The following is a 19,564-nucleotide window of genomic DNA, read 5'->3' as shown; positions in this document are numbered from 1 at the left end:
AAGCAAGATGAAAACTTAACTTGGAATACAAAAATGTTAAAATGGATAATTTATTTAATAAAGGTGATAATAATGAGAAAAAGGGGTGGGGGCCTAGGGATTCGAATAGACATTGCTCCAGAGGTGATATACAAAAAGGTAAAAAGCATATGAAAAGATGGACAATATCACAAATAATCATAGAAATGAAAATTAAAACCACAAAGAAATATCACCTCATGCCAATTAGGATGATTACTATTAAAAAAAACACACAGAGAAAATAACAAGTGTTGGTGATGTTTTGATGAATATAAGTGAACTGTTAGTGGGATTATAAAATGGTGTAAGCAATATGGAAATCAGTATGATGGTACCTCAAAATATTAAAGATATAACTACCATATGATCAAGGAAACCCGTTCTGGGTACATATCCAAAATAATTGACATTGGTATCTCAAAGAGATATCTGCACTCCCATGCTTACTGCAGCATTATTCACAATAGCCAAGGTATGGAAACAACCTAAGTGTCCATTGACAGATGAATAGATAAGGAAAATATATGTATATACATACATACTTACATACATGCATACATAAACACATGGAATATATTAAGCCATAAAAATAATGAAAAAAATCACGGATGTATGTGGATGGCACTATGCTAAGTGAAACAAGCCAGAAAGAAGAAGACAAATGTTGGGTGATCTCCCTTATATGTGGAATCTAAATATATCATACTCGCAGAAGCAGAGAATAGAATAGTGGTTGCCAGCAGTTAGAGGGTTTGAGAAATGGAGTCATGTTGCTCAGAGGATACACTTCTAGTTATGTAAGTTGAAAAACTCTGGAGATCTGTTTCACAACTATGCAAATAAACTTACTACTGAACTGTACACTTAAAAATAGCTAAGATAGTGTATTTTATATGTATTTTACCATAATAAAAATTCTTTTAAAATTATGACATTTCAGTTTCAAAATCTATAAAAATGCATTTTCTGGAAATCTGTTAAAGGAGCATGGTAAATACACTATATGTGCATTCATTCCTGGAAGTGGATATTAACTTTCAAAACGTTACATAGCTACTAAAGAGATGGGAGTAAAATGCATACCAGAGCAATTCCTGCAGAAAGCTTTGGATCACATGCCATTCCATGATAGGTTGCTCCCACATAGTTAGGATAGTTCCTATAACTAAATAACAAAATTTTTCTTTGGATAAATGCATTTTAAATTATTAATAACTTAATGACCTTTTAAGAATTGCATTCCTCAATAAAGCTATGTTTATTTTAAAACATGAATATTACATATCATGTCTAATACTGTCAATCATTTTGTATTTGCATAATCTCCCATTTCTACAAAGTTAGGGTCTAAAGGCTACTTTAACATTATTTGACAACACAGTCCAGAACCCGGTGACTAATCCTTCCAAAAAAATTAATCAACACTGCTGTTACCACTGGATCTATATAATTCTCAGGATAGCTTACGGCCATGATTTGCACGTAGTGAACCATTGAAGTGTGTAAAAATGTTTGATTGGAGGACAAGAAGAGAAAGAAACAGAATATGCAGTAGACTCACTAAAAGAAAAAGAGAGAGAGGATGTACAAAGTGCCTCACTTGTTTTAGTTCTTAGTTAATGCTTCTGAATCCCCAAATCTGACCTTAGGTTCCACAGGAAACGCAAAGAGATTTATAAATGTATTCCATATTGTTTAAGACTTCAGAATTATGTTTTTGTCTTCTTTCATCTAAGATAATCAAATTACTAAAACAAAAATCTATATAAAGACTCTTGAATGATATAGTGCAAGTAGTTAAATAGCTACACCTTTATTTATTTTTTTAACCATTCAAGACAGCATTTAATGAAGTGTTTTTTAAGTAATTCCACAGGCATTCAGAGAGAAGGAAGTTCCTCTGATAAACATTTCACCATTGCAGTAATAATGCTCTACTCCTTTATTCACAAGCAAGGTTTGTAAGTTTGGTTTACTTCAGGTACTCTTTAAATTCTGATTTTATTGTTGTTGTTTACTTCCAGAAAAATGGCAGCTAGGCAGCCAGTAAAATGGTGATGTGCTCATGCTGTGATGAAACCATCTACTCATTACCTGCATTTTTAGGTTCTCACAAGAAGCCCACTGCAAGTCCTGACAGTTTTCAAAATTTAGTTTCAGCATTTTTAAAGATAGAGGATTCCCATGTTTCCCCGAAAATAAGACCTAGCTGGACCATCAGCTCCAATGCGTCTTTTGGAGCAAAAATTAATATAAGACCCGGTCTTATTTTAATATAATGTAAGACTGGGTCTTATAATATAATGTAATGTAATGTAATGTAATATAATGTAATGTATTGTAATATAATATAATATAATATAATATAATATAATATAATATAATATAATATAATATAGAGTCTTATATTTATTTTTGCTCCAAAAGACACATTATGGCTGATGGTCTGGCTAGGTCTTATTTTCAGGGAAACACGGTTGTCATTATGTTATTTGTTTATTTCTCTGAAAATATTCAAGTTTATTTTTAAAGGCCTAATTAAGAAAATTGATGCTGACTTGGTTAGTTTGATTTATCAACTCATGTTCTCCAAAGATCTTATATTCTCTGCGGCACAAATGCTGCTCCCTAGGATTATTAAGTTCTTATACTTGTTAAATTAAAATAGCCCTATCATCTCTAGGATGGTTGAGAAACCACTAAAGTGAAATATTGAAAAATAGATTATGTTTCTTTGGCTTTTGTCCTTCTCAGTGGTATATCTCATTCCAGACCCCTAGCAACTATGTATTCTTTTCCTCTCTACCCCTAGAAAGTCCTGCATTAATATAAATAAATATGGAACGCTTCCTGAATTTGCATATCATTCTTGTGCAGGATCCACGCTAATCTCTGTATCGTTCAAATTTTAGTATATGTGCTGCCTAGCGAGCACTAAATAACTACATCTTTAGTCAATATAGAAATACCAGGAGGTAACCATATTATCATTTTAATGTTTTGTAACTAGCCTTATATGCAATTATTGCTTTATGTTAACTTATTTTTATTTTATTTAATGTCAAAATGATGGTTTTAATTATTTACCTCTGAGAAACTCTTTAAAACCACAGGGTTCCGTGTTTATCCCAAGACTTTCTACATATTCTAGTTCATTACATTTCCATAGGTAAATAGACCACTCTGAGAATAATAGCCTACCATAATTTAGTGTCTTACCTTGTTATCTGATTTTTATATTTTGTACTTTGTCAACACAATACTCAGACACTCTTTTTTTGAGGTGTCTTGTCATTATACATAATAAATTTGTACATAATTTTGATAACTAACATATCAAATAATTTTATAAACTCTACATCAATGCAAATAAGGTACTTACATTAATAATAATGCCATATCATGGGACCTTTGAAACAAAAATTTTTCTTTCCATGACACAAATCTTTGTAGTACTTCATTAGCATCCCTGTCAGATGGAATCTTATTTTGATCTGACCAGAGTTCCAAAGATGTTAACTTAACAGTCACTTTAAGCTGGGAAAACATCTGAAAACAGAAGATACATGATATACATTTTAGTTAATTATAAATATAACATATCTCTATACATAATGCTAATATATTCAATTTACCGTTATTTGGAGATGAAATTCATTGGTGGGTGAAACTGGTTGGTAGGACTAAACTTTTTATAAAAATGTAAATGCTATTTATACAAACAATGTTATTGCATTCACAAGAATGTTTATTATTTAAATGTGAAACACAAATACTTACAGTATTGATAAGACTAAAGATATGGACAACATTCTCAGTTGCAACTGCCACTTCAGAGCCCATATAATCAAACTGAAAGACAAATTCAGTTTTTTAATCACTAGCAAAAATTACTAAACTACCACATTTTAAATGGATAAAAAATGTTACAGTAATGCAGTGCTCAAGTGAAAGGATGAAAGTAGAATTTTGATTTATCAAACGATTAATAAGTTTTAGGCATAAACCTAGGGCCACTATGTATTAATCGCTAATATTAAAATGATAGGGTTGTGGTTATCTTCTTTACACATATAGAAATTGAGGGTCAAAAGTTAAGTTTCCAAGATTGCATAAATACTAAGGGTAAGAACCAGGACTCAAATCTCTAACTAACTAAACTACTAAGTATTTTTGGTGTAAACACAGAGCTCTGGTGAACAATTTCAAGAATATGACCTCATTTAAGGAAACAAAAATCATAAGATTTTTTTTTCTGAAATACTTCTAATTGTGTGTGCATACATATTTCTGTTTGCAGAAAGCACAAAAAGTGGAAGCTTGGGATTTTCAATAATCTCCTGTAAGTCTGCAGAAGATTACTGACAGAAAATAAAATACAATGGATAGGGTTCTCTGTTATGGACAAGAGATTCTATCCTCCCAGCTCTTTAGAGTTTGTGCTTTGCAATTTTTCTGTATGTAACTTTTCCCAAGAAATCAAATGTACATTTACACAATGCAACACGTGTGGCATGAATGACGGTGACCCTTTGCAAAGCTAAACATATGAAAAGCAAAACAAAAGAAATAAAAAATATGATTATGGAAATAAGTCCTCATATGTCAATAATAAAAAATTATCAATAGCCCAAACAGTAGGTAAGTGACAAAATTTGAAAAAAAAATCTACTATATACAGATTAAAATTAAAAAAACACACCCTACATTATAAGGACACAGAAATATTAAGAGTCAAAGCATGAAAATAAATGCCAGGAAAATACTAGACAAAAATCATGAGTTATGTTATATGATAGATATATTCATTAATGTAATGGTTATATTAATATGAAAAAGCTTACAGCAAAGGTGGAAATAATATTTATCAATGTAATTTAATATTGATAAAATATTTAATTCATCAGAAAGTTGGAATCATTCTAAACTTGCTTCTAACTAATAAAATAGCAACAAAATACAAAAAACTAACTTTAACAGAATTATAAATAGAAATTAACATCATAATAAGGCATTTTTACATAGTTCCCCTAATCATAAAAGGCTGACTTCCAGTCTTGATAGCAGGATACGTAAATGCTGTGCTCACCTCCTCCCACAACCACATCAAAACTATCTCACCTATGGAGATCCCCTTTGAGAAGCAATGGGTACCAGCCCCAGAGCAGGCTCCCCAGCCCAGGACTCCAGTGCAGGAAACGAAAGTCTCCATAACATCTAGCTGTGAAAACCAGTGGGGATTGGGGCTGAGTGAGACAGAGGGCTGCTGGAGACCTAGGGACTGCAGATCATTATGGGATCGTGCACAAACTCGCTTACTCACAAATTCACTCACCCTGACCTCCAGTACTTGGGCAGCAGCTCAAAAAGCACCAGAGACTGATGGAGAGGAGCTGAATTGACTAGCTTCAGGTGAGAATTGGAGGGGCATGAAAAAGGACAGGTTTCTGTGGAGACAGAATTGCTGGCAGAGACTATTGTTCCTTTGTTGATCTTTCTTTCCCTGCACCCAGCCAGCAAGCACATGAGCCTGTCAAATCTGAGCTCTTCATTAAATTGGCTAACACCATTCACCCTGTCTGGTGATTCCCTGAGACCCCACTCCACACTTCCTGGAAACTCTCCCTCTGGCTTTTCCACATAAATGACCTTCCTTGGCTCATGGTACAGACTTTCCTGAATTCTTTCAAAAGTTCACAAACAAGAAGCATTTAGACTCCATGTACCCTGTACCACTTGCTAAGCAGCCCCAAGTGAAGTTCCTTGGCAGCCAGCCTCAGTTAGCAGCCTAGCCACTCACAGGTGCCTCCAAGCCCAGCACAGAGGGTACCAACTTCATATCACTGTGAATATGCAACCAGATGGGCCCAGGCTAAGCACAGGCAGCTACTGAACTTTGCCTGCACCAGAGTCCCTCCCAAGAGGCTCCGGAATCAACACACCAGGTGATCGGCTTCAGATAACAATAGAGCACTACGCAACCAAATTGACAAATGAGACACATAAAGGACAGAGTCCTGCCAAAGCAAATATCGCTCCATGGGTTCAGTCCTTGCACAGCAATTCATCTGCTATAGTCACAGCCATTCCTCCCAGCCAGTTATCCTGAAGGTAAGTCCCACTCTCTAACATGCCTAGAGCAATCAAGAATCAACTACAACAGGAGGGCATACACAACCCACACAAAGGAAACACCTGGAGCACCCAGCTCAGATTACCAGGAGAACTGCACCACTGGGTCTCACAGGGATAGATGGAACATACCTCAACATAATAAAGGCCATATATGACAAGTCCACAGCTAACATTATACTCAATGGTGAAAGCTGAAAACTCTTTCTTTAAGATCAGGAACAAGACAGAGATGTCCACTTTTACCACTTTTATGGCACATTATATTGGAAGTCCTAGCCACAGATAAGAAAGAGAAATAAAAGGCATCTAAATTGGAAAGAAATAAATAAAATGTCATTATTTGCAGGTTACATGATGCAATATAAAAAGGTTAAAGAATACACCCTAAAAAATTAGAGCTAATAAATGAATTCAGTCAAGTACTGGGATATAAAATTAATATTCAGAAATTGGTTGCATTTCTATAAACCAATAACAAACTAACAGAAAGAAAAGTCAAAAAAAATCCCATTAGCAATTGTATTACAAAAAATAAAATACATAAAAATAGATTTAACCAAGGAGGTAAAAGACCTCTACTCACAGAATTATAAGGCATTGAAGAAAGAAACTGAAGAAGATATAAATAAATAAAAGGATATACCGTGGTAATGGATAGGAAGAATTAATACTGTTAAAATGTTCATACCATCCAAAGCAATCTACAGATTCAACGCAATCCCTACCAAAACACCAATGGCATTTTTCACAGAACTAGAATAATCCTAAAATATATATGGAACCACAGAAGACCTCAAATAGCCACAGCAATCTTGAGAAGGAAGAACAAGTTCGAAGTATCACATAACCAGATATCAAACTATACTACAAGGCTATCATCAAAACAGTATGGTTCTGGCATAAAAACAGACATATAGATCAATAGAACCGAAGAGCAAACCCAGAAATAAATGCACACCTATATTGTCAATTAATCTGCAACAAAGGATGCAGGAATATACAATGTTGTAAAGACAGCATCTTATTAATAAATAAATGGTGTTGGGAAAACTAGGCAGATACATGAAAATAATGAACCTAGACCACTTTCTTACATTATGTACAAGAATAAACTCAAAACGAATTTAAGACTTAAATGCAAGACCTAAAACCATAAAACTCCTAAAACAGAACTTAGGCCATAAATTCTTTGACATGCTCTTAATAATATTTCTTTGGCTATGTCTCCTCAGGCAAGGAAAACAAAAGAAAAAAATACTATAGACTATATCAAATTAAAGAGATTTTACACTGTCAAAGAAACCATCAACAAAATGACCTAGTGAATGGGAAAAGATATTCACCAATGATACATCCAATAAAGTTAATATCCAAAATATATAAGAAACTTGTACAACTTAACATGAAAGCAACAAACAATCTGATTAAAAGTGGGCAGAGGACCTGAATAGACATTTCTCCAAAGAGGACATACAGATGGCCAACAGACATATGAAAAGATGCTCAATGTCACTAATCACCAGGAAAATACAACTTAAAACCATAATGAGATATCACCTCACACCGTCAGGTTAACTATCGTCAACAAATTAACAAACGAGTGTTGGCGAGAATGCAGAGAAAAGGAAACCTTCATGCACTGTTGATGGGATTGCAAATTGGTGCAGCCACAATAAAAAACAGTATCGAGGTTCCTCAAAAAATTAAAAATAGCACTACCTTATGACCTAGAAACTTCACTCTTGGGTATAATAAATGAAATAGCTTGCTTTAAAATGGAAATCGATTTAAGAAAAATTTCACACAACTTGGAGTGAATTCAGAAATTTGTGCAGCTAGTTATAATCCAATAGATTATAGTGTAGTAGAAGCCTTCTATACATGCAAACTTATACATTGTTACTAGAATTCCATACTGATTTAAAAATCAATATTATAAATACCATTCCCCCTGTTTCAATGTAGAGGCAATTGACATTTCTTTATGTCCTGCCTATGGAGATACATATTTTGAACAGAGTAAAATACATCTGTATTGCAAAAAAGGAAGTTTCTTTTTCTTATTCCCTTTGAATTTAAATGCAAAACCAAGATATGATGAAATATATCAATGATGCATACCAAGACTTTATCCATAATGACTTGTATTTTCAGAGTTCTTTTCAATAGCACAACATCTGAATTTTTCTGTGAAACAGAGGTCATGATTAACTACAACATTTTTTTATTTCTTATATTGTTTGTAATTATCATAAACATTATATATGTACACACAGAAAGGTATAGCTAGATAGACAAATTGATAGCTATACATAAAGATATATAGATAATAGGAAAATAAGAGGATGGATGCTGACTGAGTAAATAAGCAGGTAAGATTACAAACAAATGTTTAGGAACAAGTCAGAAGCTTTTACTTTATATTCTTGATCATTAGAATCCTCACAAAAAGTGACTGCAATGAGGGAGAACACATAGGAGGTCTGACAATTAAGTTCGCGAACTCATCCTAGAAAAAGTGCTACATATCTCACTGCTAAATAGCACTATGGTCACGTTAGAAGTACTCTCCTTGGGAAGCTATGCACCAATGTCAGTGCCTAGTCCACCCTTCAAAGCAATTTTGGGACTCTTTTTCTGGAATGGCCATCAGAGCTGTCATCCTATTACCCTTGATGTCCTAATGTCATCAAAATGTCTTCCTTTCAATAATTCCTTTATCTTCGGGTAAAGAAAGAAATCACTGGGGACAAGGTGATAGGGAGTGTGTTCCAATACAGTTTTTTGTTGACTGGCTAAAAACTCCCTCACAGACAGTGCTGTGTGTGGTCATGATGCAAGAGCCATGAATTGTTGTTGAAAAGTTGAGGTTGTCTAACGTTTTCATGCAGCTTTTTCAGCACTTCCAAACTGGTTAACTGTTTATCCAGTTAGCAAAAAATCATAATGAATAATCCCTCTAATATAAAAAAAAGGTTAGCAACATCGTTGCAACAAGTTCACAAATTCTTCAGATCTCTTATTTCCTTCCTCTAAAAACCTACTGCTAGGATCCTCCCCCAACCTTCAAGTTAAACAAACTCCCATCAACATTCCCCAAACATTGCCTCTATTGTGTCTTTACTTTTATACCTTTAATTATTTATATTAACTTTATTGTGGCTTATACTCAATAAAATGCATTCATATTGAGTATACAGTTATTTGAACTGGTATTAATGTATAGACCCATATAACCATTTCCATGAGTAAGACAAGGAAGGTTCCCATCTCCCTCTTCCAAGTCAATAGCCCTCCTGGCTCAAGGAAATCAATGATCTGCTTTGTTTCAAAATAGGTTACAATAATGTATTCTAGAATTTCATAGAAATGGAATCATATGTCATGTATTCATTTCTGTCCAGCTTCTTTCACCCATGTTGTTGTGATTATTAGTAAATCATTAGTTTTTATTGCTAAATGGTGTGCCACTGTAGAACTACATCATACTTTGTACATTTATCTGTTGATTTGGCTTAGTTAGACATTTTATAATTAAAGCTGATATAAATATTCATGTACAAGTTTTTTGCAGTTATATTCTTTAATTTTTCTTGGTAAATACTTAAAAATTGAATGCCAAGTCACATGGTAATTATGGGTGTGTAAAGTAGTACAAAAGTTCCAAATTGTTTTTTAGTTTGATCGTTCTGTACTTTCACCAAGTTTAATGAGTGCCAATTGCTCCACATTTTTGTCTATACTTGGTATTGTCAATCTTTATCATTTTATCCATTCTTGTTAGTCTGTATTGATATCTCATTGAGGTTTTAATTTTCAGTTCCTTGATGATTAATGATGTTGAATATCTTTTAACATACTTATGGATCATTAATTTGATTTCTCCTAGGTTTCCTACTAGAAGTTTTATGTTTAGCTTTGACATTTAAGTCTAGGCTCTAGTTCTTTGTTTTGTTTTTTTTTTTAAAAAAAGGGACAAGACATTTTATTCCATATGGATATCCAGTCTTCTAGCATCATTTCTTAAAGAGATCATTCTTTAACCTTCCAAACTCTTAGCATCTTTGTGGAAAATCAACTAGCCAATAGCATTTTGGGTCTACTTTTTATCTATTCTGTTCCACTGTTCAATAGGTCTGTATTTATATCAATAACACAATATTCATTTCTGTAGCAGGGATCAAGAAACTATGGCCCAAGATATGGTCACCTGTTTCGCAACAACTATCTTACTGGAACACAGCCACACCTATTTGATTATATAGTGTCTATACTGCTTTCATGCTACAAAAGCTTAGTGAAGTAGCTGCAACAGACCATATGCCTGCCCCACAAGCTTAAAATATTTACTATCTGGTCTTTTAAGAAAAAAATAATTGCTCCAAACTGGAAATAACCCAAATGTCCATCATCAAGAGACTAGGTAAACAAGTTGTGATATATTCATACAAAAGAACACTACATACTAGCAATAAAATACACTAACTGGAGAGACACAAAATGATATGATTTAAATGGGGGATATTCTGGGACTGAAAAGGTTATGAATAAAGGTAACAGATATATTCTAATGGTCAAAATAATAATAATAATAATAATAATAATAATAATAATAATGTAAGTCCTCCATCTTGTTATTCTTTTTAAAACTGTTTGACTATTCTAGGATATTTGCGTCTCTTTATGACTTTTCAAAGCAATTATTACAAAATGTTTTTGGAATTTTGATGGGGATTACACTTAATCTACAGATCAATGTGGGGAAAATGAACATTTTAACAATGTTAATTTCTGTTTTTCTGTGACTCTTCTTTTACACTTGATTAAAAGTTCACTGTATTTGGCAACTATTACTTGTGAATTTGGTTGTGATTTTGGCTGGCTACTAGTCTCATTCATGATGAAATTAGAGGTTCTTGCTATCTATTTCACTGTGGTTTGCTTGTTTTGTAAGTTAGGAAGGACATTTCCTATTAGGGAGGAAAAAAATGGTTTCAATAAAAAAAAAAACTCAGTTATGTAGTTCTTGCTGAGTGCAGAATTGTAGACTGAAAATGATTTTGCCTCTTTTTAAAGTAACTGTGGTTGTTGCCTTTCAACTTCCAGTATGGCCGCTGGTATATTTCATGCCATTCTCTATCTTACTCATGTATAAGAAACTAGATTTTTTTCTTATATCAGTCAAGAAACTCATCTTAAATAATTTTGAGAATTTTTATTGGATTGTTTTGAGATTTATTTAATTCAGTTTTCTCTGTTTATTCATACTGGCATTCCTCTTGTATCACCCATGTTTATATTTTAATTGTTTTATCTGTCAAATTTCCCATTCATTTGTCTTTTTACTTTACTTTTTGTGTAACTACTGCACTTTTGTCTTATGAACTTTGTATTCATTTCTTACTTTTTTGTTATTATGCTTTTAATTTCCAAGAACTGTTATCTACTTAATGTTATTTTTAAAACAGCAATCTGAAGATTACTCCTTGTTGTTGCAAATGGCAGTATTTATGCTAAGCAAAATAAGTCAGACAGAAAAAGTTGAAAACCATATGACTTCACTCATATGTGGGATATAAAACTAAAAGCAACAAACGAACAAGACAAACAAAGAAACAAAATCTCATAGACACAGACAACAGTTTAGTGGTTACCAAAAGGTAAGGGGGAGGAGGTGGTAGAAGAGGGAAAAGGTTGTCAAGTATGTGGTGATAGAAAAACTGACTCTGGATGGTGAACACACAATGCAATATATAGATGGTGTATTATAGAAATGTACACCTGAAACCTGTATAATTTTACTAACCAATATAAGCAAATAAATAAATAATAAATCAATAGCTGATAGATAGACAGATAAATAGATAGATAGCAATCTGTTCTTATTTTGTACATATTTTTTCTTACCTCTCCAAGGACATTGTCATTTTTGTTTTCTTCACTCTCTATACATTTTGTTGTCTCAACTTTTAAAACTTTGATTTTTTGCATATATCTACCTTCCATATTAAATTGTTTCATCATATGTCTGCTGCCCCTTCGTACCATGTTTCCCCGAAAATAAGACCTAGCCAGACAATCACTCTAATGTGTCTTTTGGAACAAAAATTAATATAAGACCAGTATTAGATTAGATTAGATTAGATTAGATTAGATTAGATTAGATTAGATTAGATTAGATCCAGTCTTATATTATTAAAATAAGATGTGGTTATATTATATTATTATATTATATTATATTATATTATATTATGTTATGTTATGTTATGTTATCTTATCTTATCTTATATTATATTACATTATATTATGTTATATTATATTATATTATACCCAGTCTTATTTTACTATAAATATTTTACTATAAATTTGCTAAATTAATTTTTGTTACAAAAGATGCATTACAGCTGACTGTCCAGCTAGGTCTTATTTTGGGGAAACATGGTAATTAGGAATTGAGCACTTAACATCTTATTCCAATGTCTGTGACCTCATATGGCATTTAGAGGTTGTTTTCTTCACAGAGGTAATTTGTCTAGATTGTTCGTTGGGAAAACCCAGCTGTCAATATGGTTAATTTTGATTCTTTGGGCTGATCTGACTCCCTCCTGAAGAGGCATCTTCAACACATTTCCTAGAATGTATAATCCTGGTTACCAATATTCAATGTGCCAAGTTTAACTTAGTCAAATCCATTACCGTATGGTACTCCTCCTCTACTGTGACATATAATAAAATATCTGTGCCTTTTCACAGACTCCTCTGTGACAAGATAGCCTTCAGTTATCTGTTAGTCTACAACAGAGACAATCGATTAGGAGAAGAAATCAGGATTTCTAAATATTTCTGCAACTTATTTTCAACAAATTCTCTTTGTAGGTCCACCTTTACAATCACTTCCTAAGATATGTGGACGTGCAATTCCAGAAATGCTTGAGTACTATTGCAGTATATATCAAGTTTCCTATAGCCTAACACAATTGCCACGTTAGGATTCAGCTTTTTGGGCGCTAACTCAGCTAGCTATCTGCTATTCAACTTCCATCGTTATTACTCCTCTCCTGTTCTGTTTGTGTTTGTATGTTTATGCCATTTTTAAAATCCCTTTTCACTTTATTGGAGTTTAAGGAAAGGGCAGGCGTAAATGCATGTGTAAAATCTGCTTTTAATAGATAAGCCCTTTGTTGTTTAAATACTTTTCAACTTTGGTTATAATGAAGGTGTTCACCTTGTTTATAACCTTATTTGTTTACTTTCATAAATGTGCCTATATGCTTTTATATTATTTTTCTGTTCCTTTTTAAAATCTGTTAAATTGAAGATTTTCACTTTGTTTATCTGTGCTAGTTAAAGCACTAGTCCATGTGAAAACATATTTCATTAAACCTATAGATTTAAACCTATCACATTCATGATGAAAAACAATTGTCAAGTTCTACTATGAAAGAATAAAATTTACCCACACACACCAATACCCACTTATCTTCATTCCTGCAGTGACAATCCTCATTTCTTCTTAGGTTCTGACATTTTTGTCTCTATTTTATTTAATTATTGAAGTTTGTTTTGTATCCAAACTTTCTATAATTACTTCCACTTACCTAGAGCCACTATATTAGAAAATATGGTGAGCAAATATTAATAGTAGGAGCAAGTGATATTTACTGATCACTTATATCTCTCCACGTATTATGCTAAGTAATTTCCATTTATAAACTTATCTGATCTGTGAAAATTGTAATAGTTACATATTGTTTTTATTATTGGCTTTTGACACATAAGAAAATTTAAACACAGAAAGGTTATGTTACTAGTCCAAGTTCTTATGGCTACAGACTGACCGACTTGGATTTCAAGCCAGGCAGCTGAGACCATGTGCTATCTTTTTCTCTTCCAACCCTCTCATATTGCTGATTCATTGGAGGGGGACGGCTGCCAGTGCAGTGTTATTTGTCTTTCCAAAGCATGTCCATCCCTTCCGGTTATCCCTCTGCCACTGCAAAGTATTCATGGAATCCTTTACATTTTTGCAATTTACTTTATGAGATAGTGCTCTATTTCAGTTGCAAAAATTGTCTTAAGTTGTATCTAGTGTTGTATTGTAACGTGCAGATGGTTTCCAGAGCTGGCATAAATTTTGGGGTCACAATGTAGTTTCATTAAAAATGAAATTTTCATCTCTGTATGATTTTATTTTATCATTTTTATGAGTTTCTAAAAGAGCAGTGTTGTTTATCTGTGTTCAAACCAATATCTTTGCCAAAATAAATAAAAGAAAGTTAAAGCAAAATGAGATGGAGTTCATCATAAATTAAATTCTAGTTTCATTCATTGCTGTTTTGTTTAGCTTCTCTTTAACGTGATACTCAATTTTGAAGAGACTATGTGGATGGAGATTCATTTATTTAACCACTGAGGATAAAATACAAAGTTGTACAAATATTCTTAAGGATAACATTGGAAGTCAGAATACACACACATGAGTGCATATGTATATCAAAAAGTCTTTGAAAATATGACTACCCTTAGATGCAACTATTTATAAGCAAACTGTGATTGCTCAAAAATGTTGTTCATTCATCCAGTCCATCTCTTGGTTAAAATAAAAATGTAAATATGCCAAATATGACATAATTTTATAAAATATGTACATTTTAAGTTTATGCATAAATATATGAAAAAGTGTAAAAGATTATCCATCAAACTGATTGCAGTGGATTGCACAACAGCATTTACTATATAGGAAATGCCATTATTCCCCATTCTTATTTTCCTTATCTATGCATATATTTAATATTTTAATCAATATTATTTAGCTTAATATAATAAATGTATCATAATATGCATTATTCTCTTAACAGCAAAGAGAAAATTTCAAAGAAACATATATGGTCATATCATTTCTTGGTTAAAAATAAAAGTCTGTACATTTATAAATCTACATTTAAAATTAGATATATTAAAAGAAATGGACCAAATATTCCAAAATTCTAACAACACTATCTCTGGATGATGATATTTGGGACTTCTTGACTTTTTCTATTTTTAAATTTTCTATTAAAATAAAACTTTTTACAAGTAAAAAATATGTATTGGCAAGGAAAATACTGACAAAATAATAATTAGCAAATTTGGGTATCATTATATAGGGAGAATGGAAATTCAGTAACAACGCAACTATAATACATATATATGCGTAAGAATACTTGCAATTAGAAAAATGTGAGAATTTTCATTTTTAAAAATTTCATTTCATTAAATTTATTGGTGTGACACTGATTAGTAAAGTTATATAGATTTCAAATGCACAATTCTCTAATACATCATCTATATAATGCATTGTGTATTTTCCACCCAGGGTGATAGAGGAGGGTAAAGGGTGTCAAATAATATGGTGATGGAAGAAGAACTGACTCTGGGTGGACAATTTTCATTTTTGAAGTATGTGTGTTCATATCTATTATATGTTCATTCCTATAACTTTTAAAATAAATATCTTACAAGAGAAGATTTTAATACAACTAATATCAGTTTAAATTTGTTTTCCAAATGTAACAAAAATCAATATGAATAAGTTTTTCAAAAGTAACAAAAATGAAGATCTCAGAAAATGGATTACTTACTTCTGACTTCACAAGAATCTTGTATGACTGATCTACCAATTGAGTTATAGGATAATTTCCTGGTAAAGGGAGAAAATCCATTTCATTATTCTTTATTTGATAAAGCATATGCTCATATGTAGTTGCAGATTCCAATGGTTCAATTCCATAACTGACATTCTCCAACTGCAATAATCCCCTGAGTATTTAAAGACATAAAAAGAAATAAAAGCAATTAATATAGATTTTATTTTATTAATTATATATAACTAATTACATATTAGAAATGTGCATATATGAGAAACTATATATATGAGAAACATAAATTACCATGAAATAAAAGCAATTAATATAGATTTTGTTTTATTAATTATATATAATTAATTACATATTATTAGAAATGTGCCTATATGAGAAATTATATATATGAGAAACATAAATTACCATTAAATAAAAATATTTATAGAAATTTGATAGTGGTCTTTATGGTCTAATTTAATCTAAGAATCATCCTGTCTTACTTAAATTAACCTTCAACAAAACTTTATACCGTCTGTCTATTATGGCATTTAGGAGTCACTGTGGTTCTAGTATGGCTAATAAATGTGAATATTCTTTACATTTGTGGGCTTTTTCTGAATAAATTTTATGACTGCAAGCCTAGGGTAGAGACAACAAGAATAGGAAAAAAGGTAAGAGAAGTAGGAAAAGAAGGTATATGAGAAGAAACACAATCAAAGCCTATACTTTCTTTGCTTTCACTCTACCATTCAAGGAATTTCTAAAAATTAAAGGATTCACGAGATTTGCAAGCATGTACATCTCTGGAATGTGCCATTACCTGAGTCCAGAACAGATGCTAAGTGTCACAGCTGATTTTGGAATTTCTGCAGCATACCCTTGATAAAAGCAATGGCCCTAATCAGGAGGATATAAAGATGCATTCATGAATAATTTGAATATAACGCTTTGGGTTTTATCTTTACTGCCTAGATATCATGAAACATTCAGATTTAGCCATTACCATGTTATTCACCAGACATCCTATTTCCTTGTTATTGCCCTACAATCTCTTCCTCTTAACCCTCTTTTGTCTATGAATAATCATGATTCCTATTCTTCCCAATAATTGTTACTATACTTATAAATTCTAATATTTTGACAAAAAGCTTTCTGATCTTTTCCTTCTCAGTCACATTTCTTGAATGTATATTCTATAACTGCTAACTTGATGTAATTAACATCATTAATTTGACTTCAATTGTAAACATCTTTCTTGTATATTCTAGTTTACCCAAAAGTATCTTAAACGGCATTTCTTCATACTTTTTTCTCTTTAATATTTCACCACATAGGTCATCCTTAGTTCAAACTCTCGTTCCCATGGGCTTTCACAGTATTAGTCTTCTCAACATCCCCTCCAATATTATCTTTCAGTGAATAACCCCTTCTCTTCCCTTAAAAGACTAGTGATATCTAGAATCAGTCCTGTTCCCTTAATACTGTACTATTAAAACTTTAGTATCATCACATTCTCCCTGATGAATTTATTTATACATTTTTAGCTAACAAACATACATCTCCATCAGTAACAATTTACTTTTTCTCAAAACCGGGCGTAACCATATCACCCACCCATTGACCGTGGGTAAGCACACCCTGCTTCACACCAAGCAACAGCTGCAGCTACCTCCACCTGCACTGGTGCCAGCAGACATGGCAGCTACAAGCCCATCACAAAGTAGAATGCAAAATGGGTGCCAAACTCTACATAGCAGAAGAGTGCAATTCAGACTTTGCAGCTCCTGGCCTTGCACCCAGTCAGAAAAAAACTATCTTCATGAGATATTTCCCAACACCTCCAACTCCAAGCAGTCAATAGTGGCCCGGTTAGGATCTTTCTATACCAAGGGACACTAGCAGAGATGGAGTGAGAAGCACACTGACATCCAGTGGGTGGAAGACAGCCAGAGGAAATGCTCACCGTGGATCCTTTCTCACCCAACCCCACCTAGTAATACAAGTTTCTCCCTCCAAATACCTTTTACCTCTTAGGCTGCACCAGGAGAGATCCAGCAGGGCCTCCAGCAGCCCAAAGGAATGCAGCACAACAAAATAATGTCAGAAGACCCAAGAAAGCTAAACTGTCGTTAGAACAACAGACCACACTCAATCTAAACTTACACAGGGCGATTATTTTAAATAATAGAAGATTCAAATGTTAAGCATACAATTGAAAATCACACACTATACCAAGAACCAAGAAAGTCACAGCAAAAATGAGAAAAGATAACCAACTGATGCCAATGCTGACATGAGCCACATGTTGAAATTATCAAAGATTTTGAAACAGGTGTAATAAAATTACTTAAATGAACAGAGAAATGAAATTCTGATCAGGAAAATGTGGAGTCGGAAGCCCTGGCTCTTCCATCCCCTAAGAAACACACCAATTCAGCTACAATTTACAGACAATTTTCCTTTGTGAGAAATCAGGAACTAATTGAAAGGCTCCTGCACACCTGGAAGAATACAACATCGGACTCACCAATGGCAGTTTAGGGTACCCTTTCACCAGATACTCTGCCGCAGAGCACTGTCATACAGTCAGAAAGAAACCCTCTAGTGCCCAGCTTGACCAAAGTGAGGAAAAAGGTTTGCTCACATGCCCATTGCCCCAATATTTCTGAGGGGGCTACCCAAAGAACTAGTATGTGTGTCACCAGTCCTAGAGCTCTGATGGGTTCAGCACAGTCTACCACCCAGGCAAAAAAGTAGGTGCTGGCTAATAGACACCATTAATTCACTCCCACCCCGGTTCTGCACAGAACAAGTGGACGAAAATGCCCACTCTCTGCTACCCTCTGGGAGAAGAAAAGAGTTGATCCACGCATGCAGTATTCACACTTCACCCAAACTGCCCAAATGCCTAGCATCTATCTCGCCAAACCTGGAGCACTGATGGGTCTGGCACAATCTAGTTGCCTGGAAAAGGACAGAAGCACCAACTTGGGATGGTAGATGCCACTGATCCTCCCTCATTCCCAGCACAGAGAATGTAGGAACAAAACAGATGCCTGCTTCGCCCTAAAGAGGGAAAGAGTTAGTAAAAGCCTTCAAAATCATTTTCCAGGATGATTTGTAGGGGTCCTCTACTGCACCAGGACAGTCTGAAGACAGGGATAGTCTTCTAATAAGCAGACACCAAAACACAATTAAGTAAAACGAAGATCTGGAAAAAACATGTTACAAAGGAACAAGATAAATCTGCAAAGCTGATCCTAATGAAACGAAGTTAAATGATTTGCCTAACAGAGAATTAAAAATGACTCTCATAAACATGCTCATGCTCCAGGAGGCCAAGAGAACAATTTCTGATCAATGAGAGACTTTATGTAAAGGATGAAAAAACAAATTACAGCGTGCGAGAAAATATTTGCATACCACCATCTGGCAAGAGATTTAGAATACATAAATTGCTCAAAAATCAACAGTAAAAAAACAACCAAACTGGGAAATGGGTAAAGACATTTAATAGACATTTCACCAAAAGTGATAAATAAGCACATGAAAATATGTTCAACATCCTTAGTCATTAAGGAAATGCAAATCAAAATTACATGAGGTGGCACTGCACATCTGTAAGAACGGCTAAATTTTTAAAAAAAATATTAAATAGTGATTAAAGAGTAGCAAGAATTTAGACACTCTATCTCTCATATAGTGCCAGTGGCTAAAATGATACAGCCACTCTGGTAAATAGTTTGGTAGTTTGTTTAAAAATATACAAACATACAATTATAATATGA

The 19,564-nt window shown here is 33.3% G+C and overlaps 1 protein-coding gene across 1 annotated transcript in view; it reads right to left on the bottom strand.

Moving 5' to 3' along the window:
- Positions 1-19,564, bottom strand: part of LOC308496883 (A disintegrin and metallopeptidase domain 3-like) — a gene marked incomplete at both ends in the record, with an annotated part of 140,333 nt that overhangs the window by 99,965 nt on the left and 20,804 nt on the right. The window contains 6 exons of the mRNA XM_081046667.1: positions 1,105-1,186; positions 3,404-3,570; positions 3,802-3,873; positions 8,278-8,343; positions 15,777-15,954; positions 16,597-16,673. Of these exons, the coding sequence (XP_080902793.1) occupies positions 1,105-1,186; positions 3,404-3,570; positions 3,802-3,873; positions 8,278-8,343; positions 15,777-15,954; positions 16,597-16,673 (642 nt within the window). The remainder of the gene's footprint in view (positions 1-1,104; positions 1,187-3,403; positions 3,571-3,801; positions 3,874-8,277; positions 8,344-15,776; positions 15,955-16,596; positions 16,674-19,564) is intronic.

This window comes from Rhinolophus hipposideros, assembly GCF_964194185.1.
Source record: "Rhinolophus hipposideros genome assembly, chromosome: 4".
Classification (NCBI taxonomy): domain Eukaryota; kingdom Metazoa; phylum Chordata; class Mammalia; order Chiroptera; family Rhinolophidae; genus Rhinolophus; species Rhinolophus hipposideros.
The sequence above is the reverse complement of the archived record's forward strand: the minus strand, read 5'-3'. Positions and strand labels throughout refer to the sequence as shown.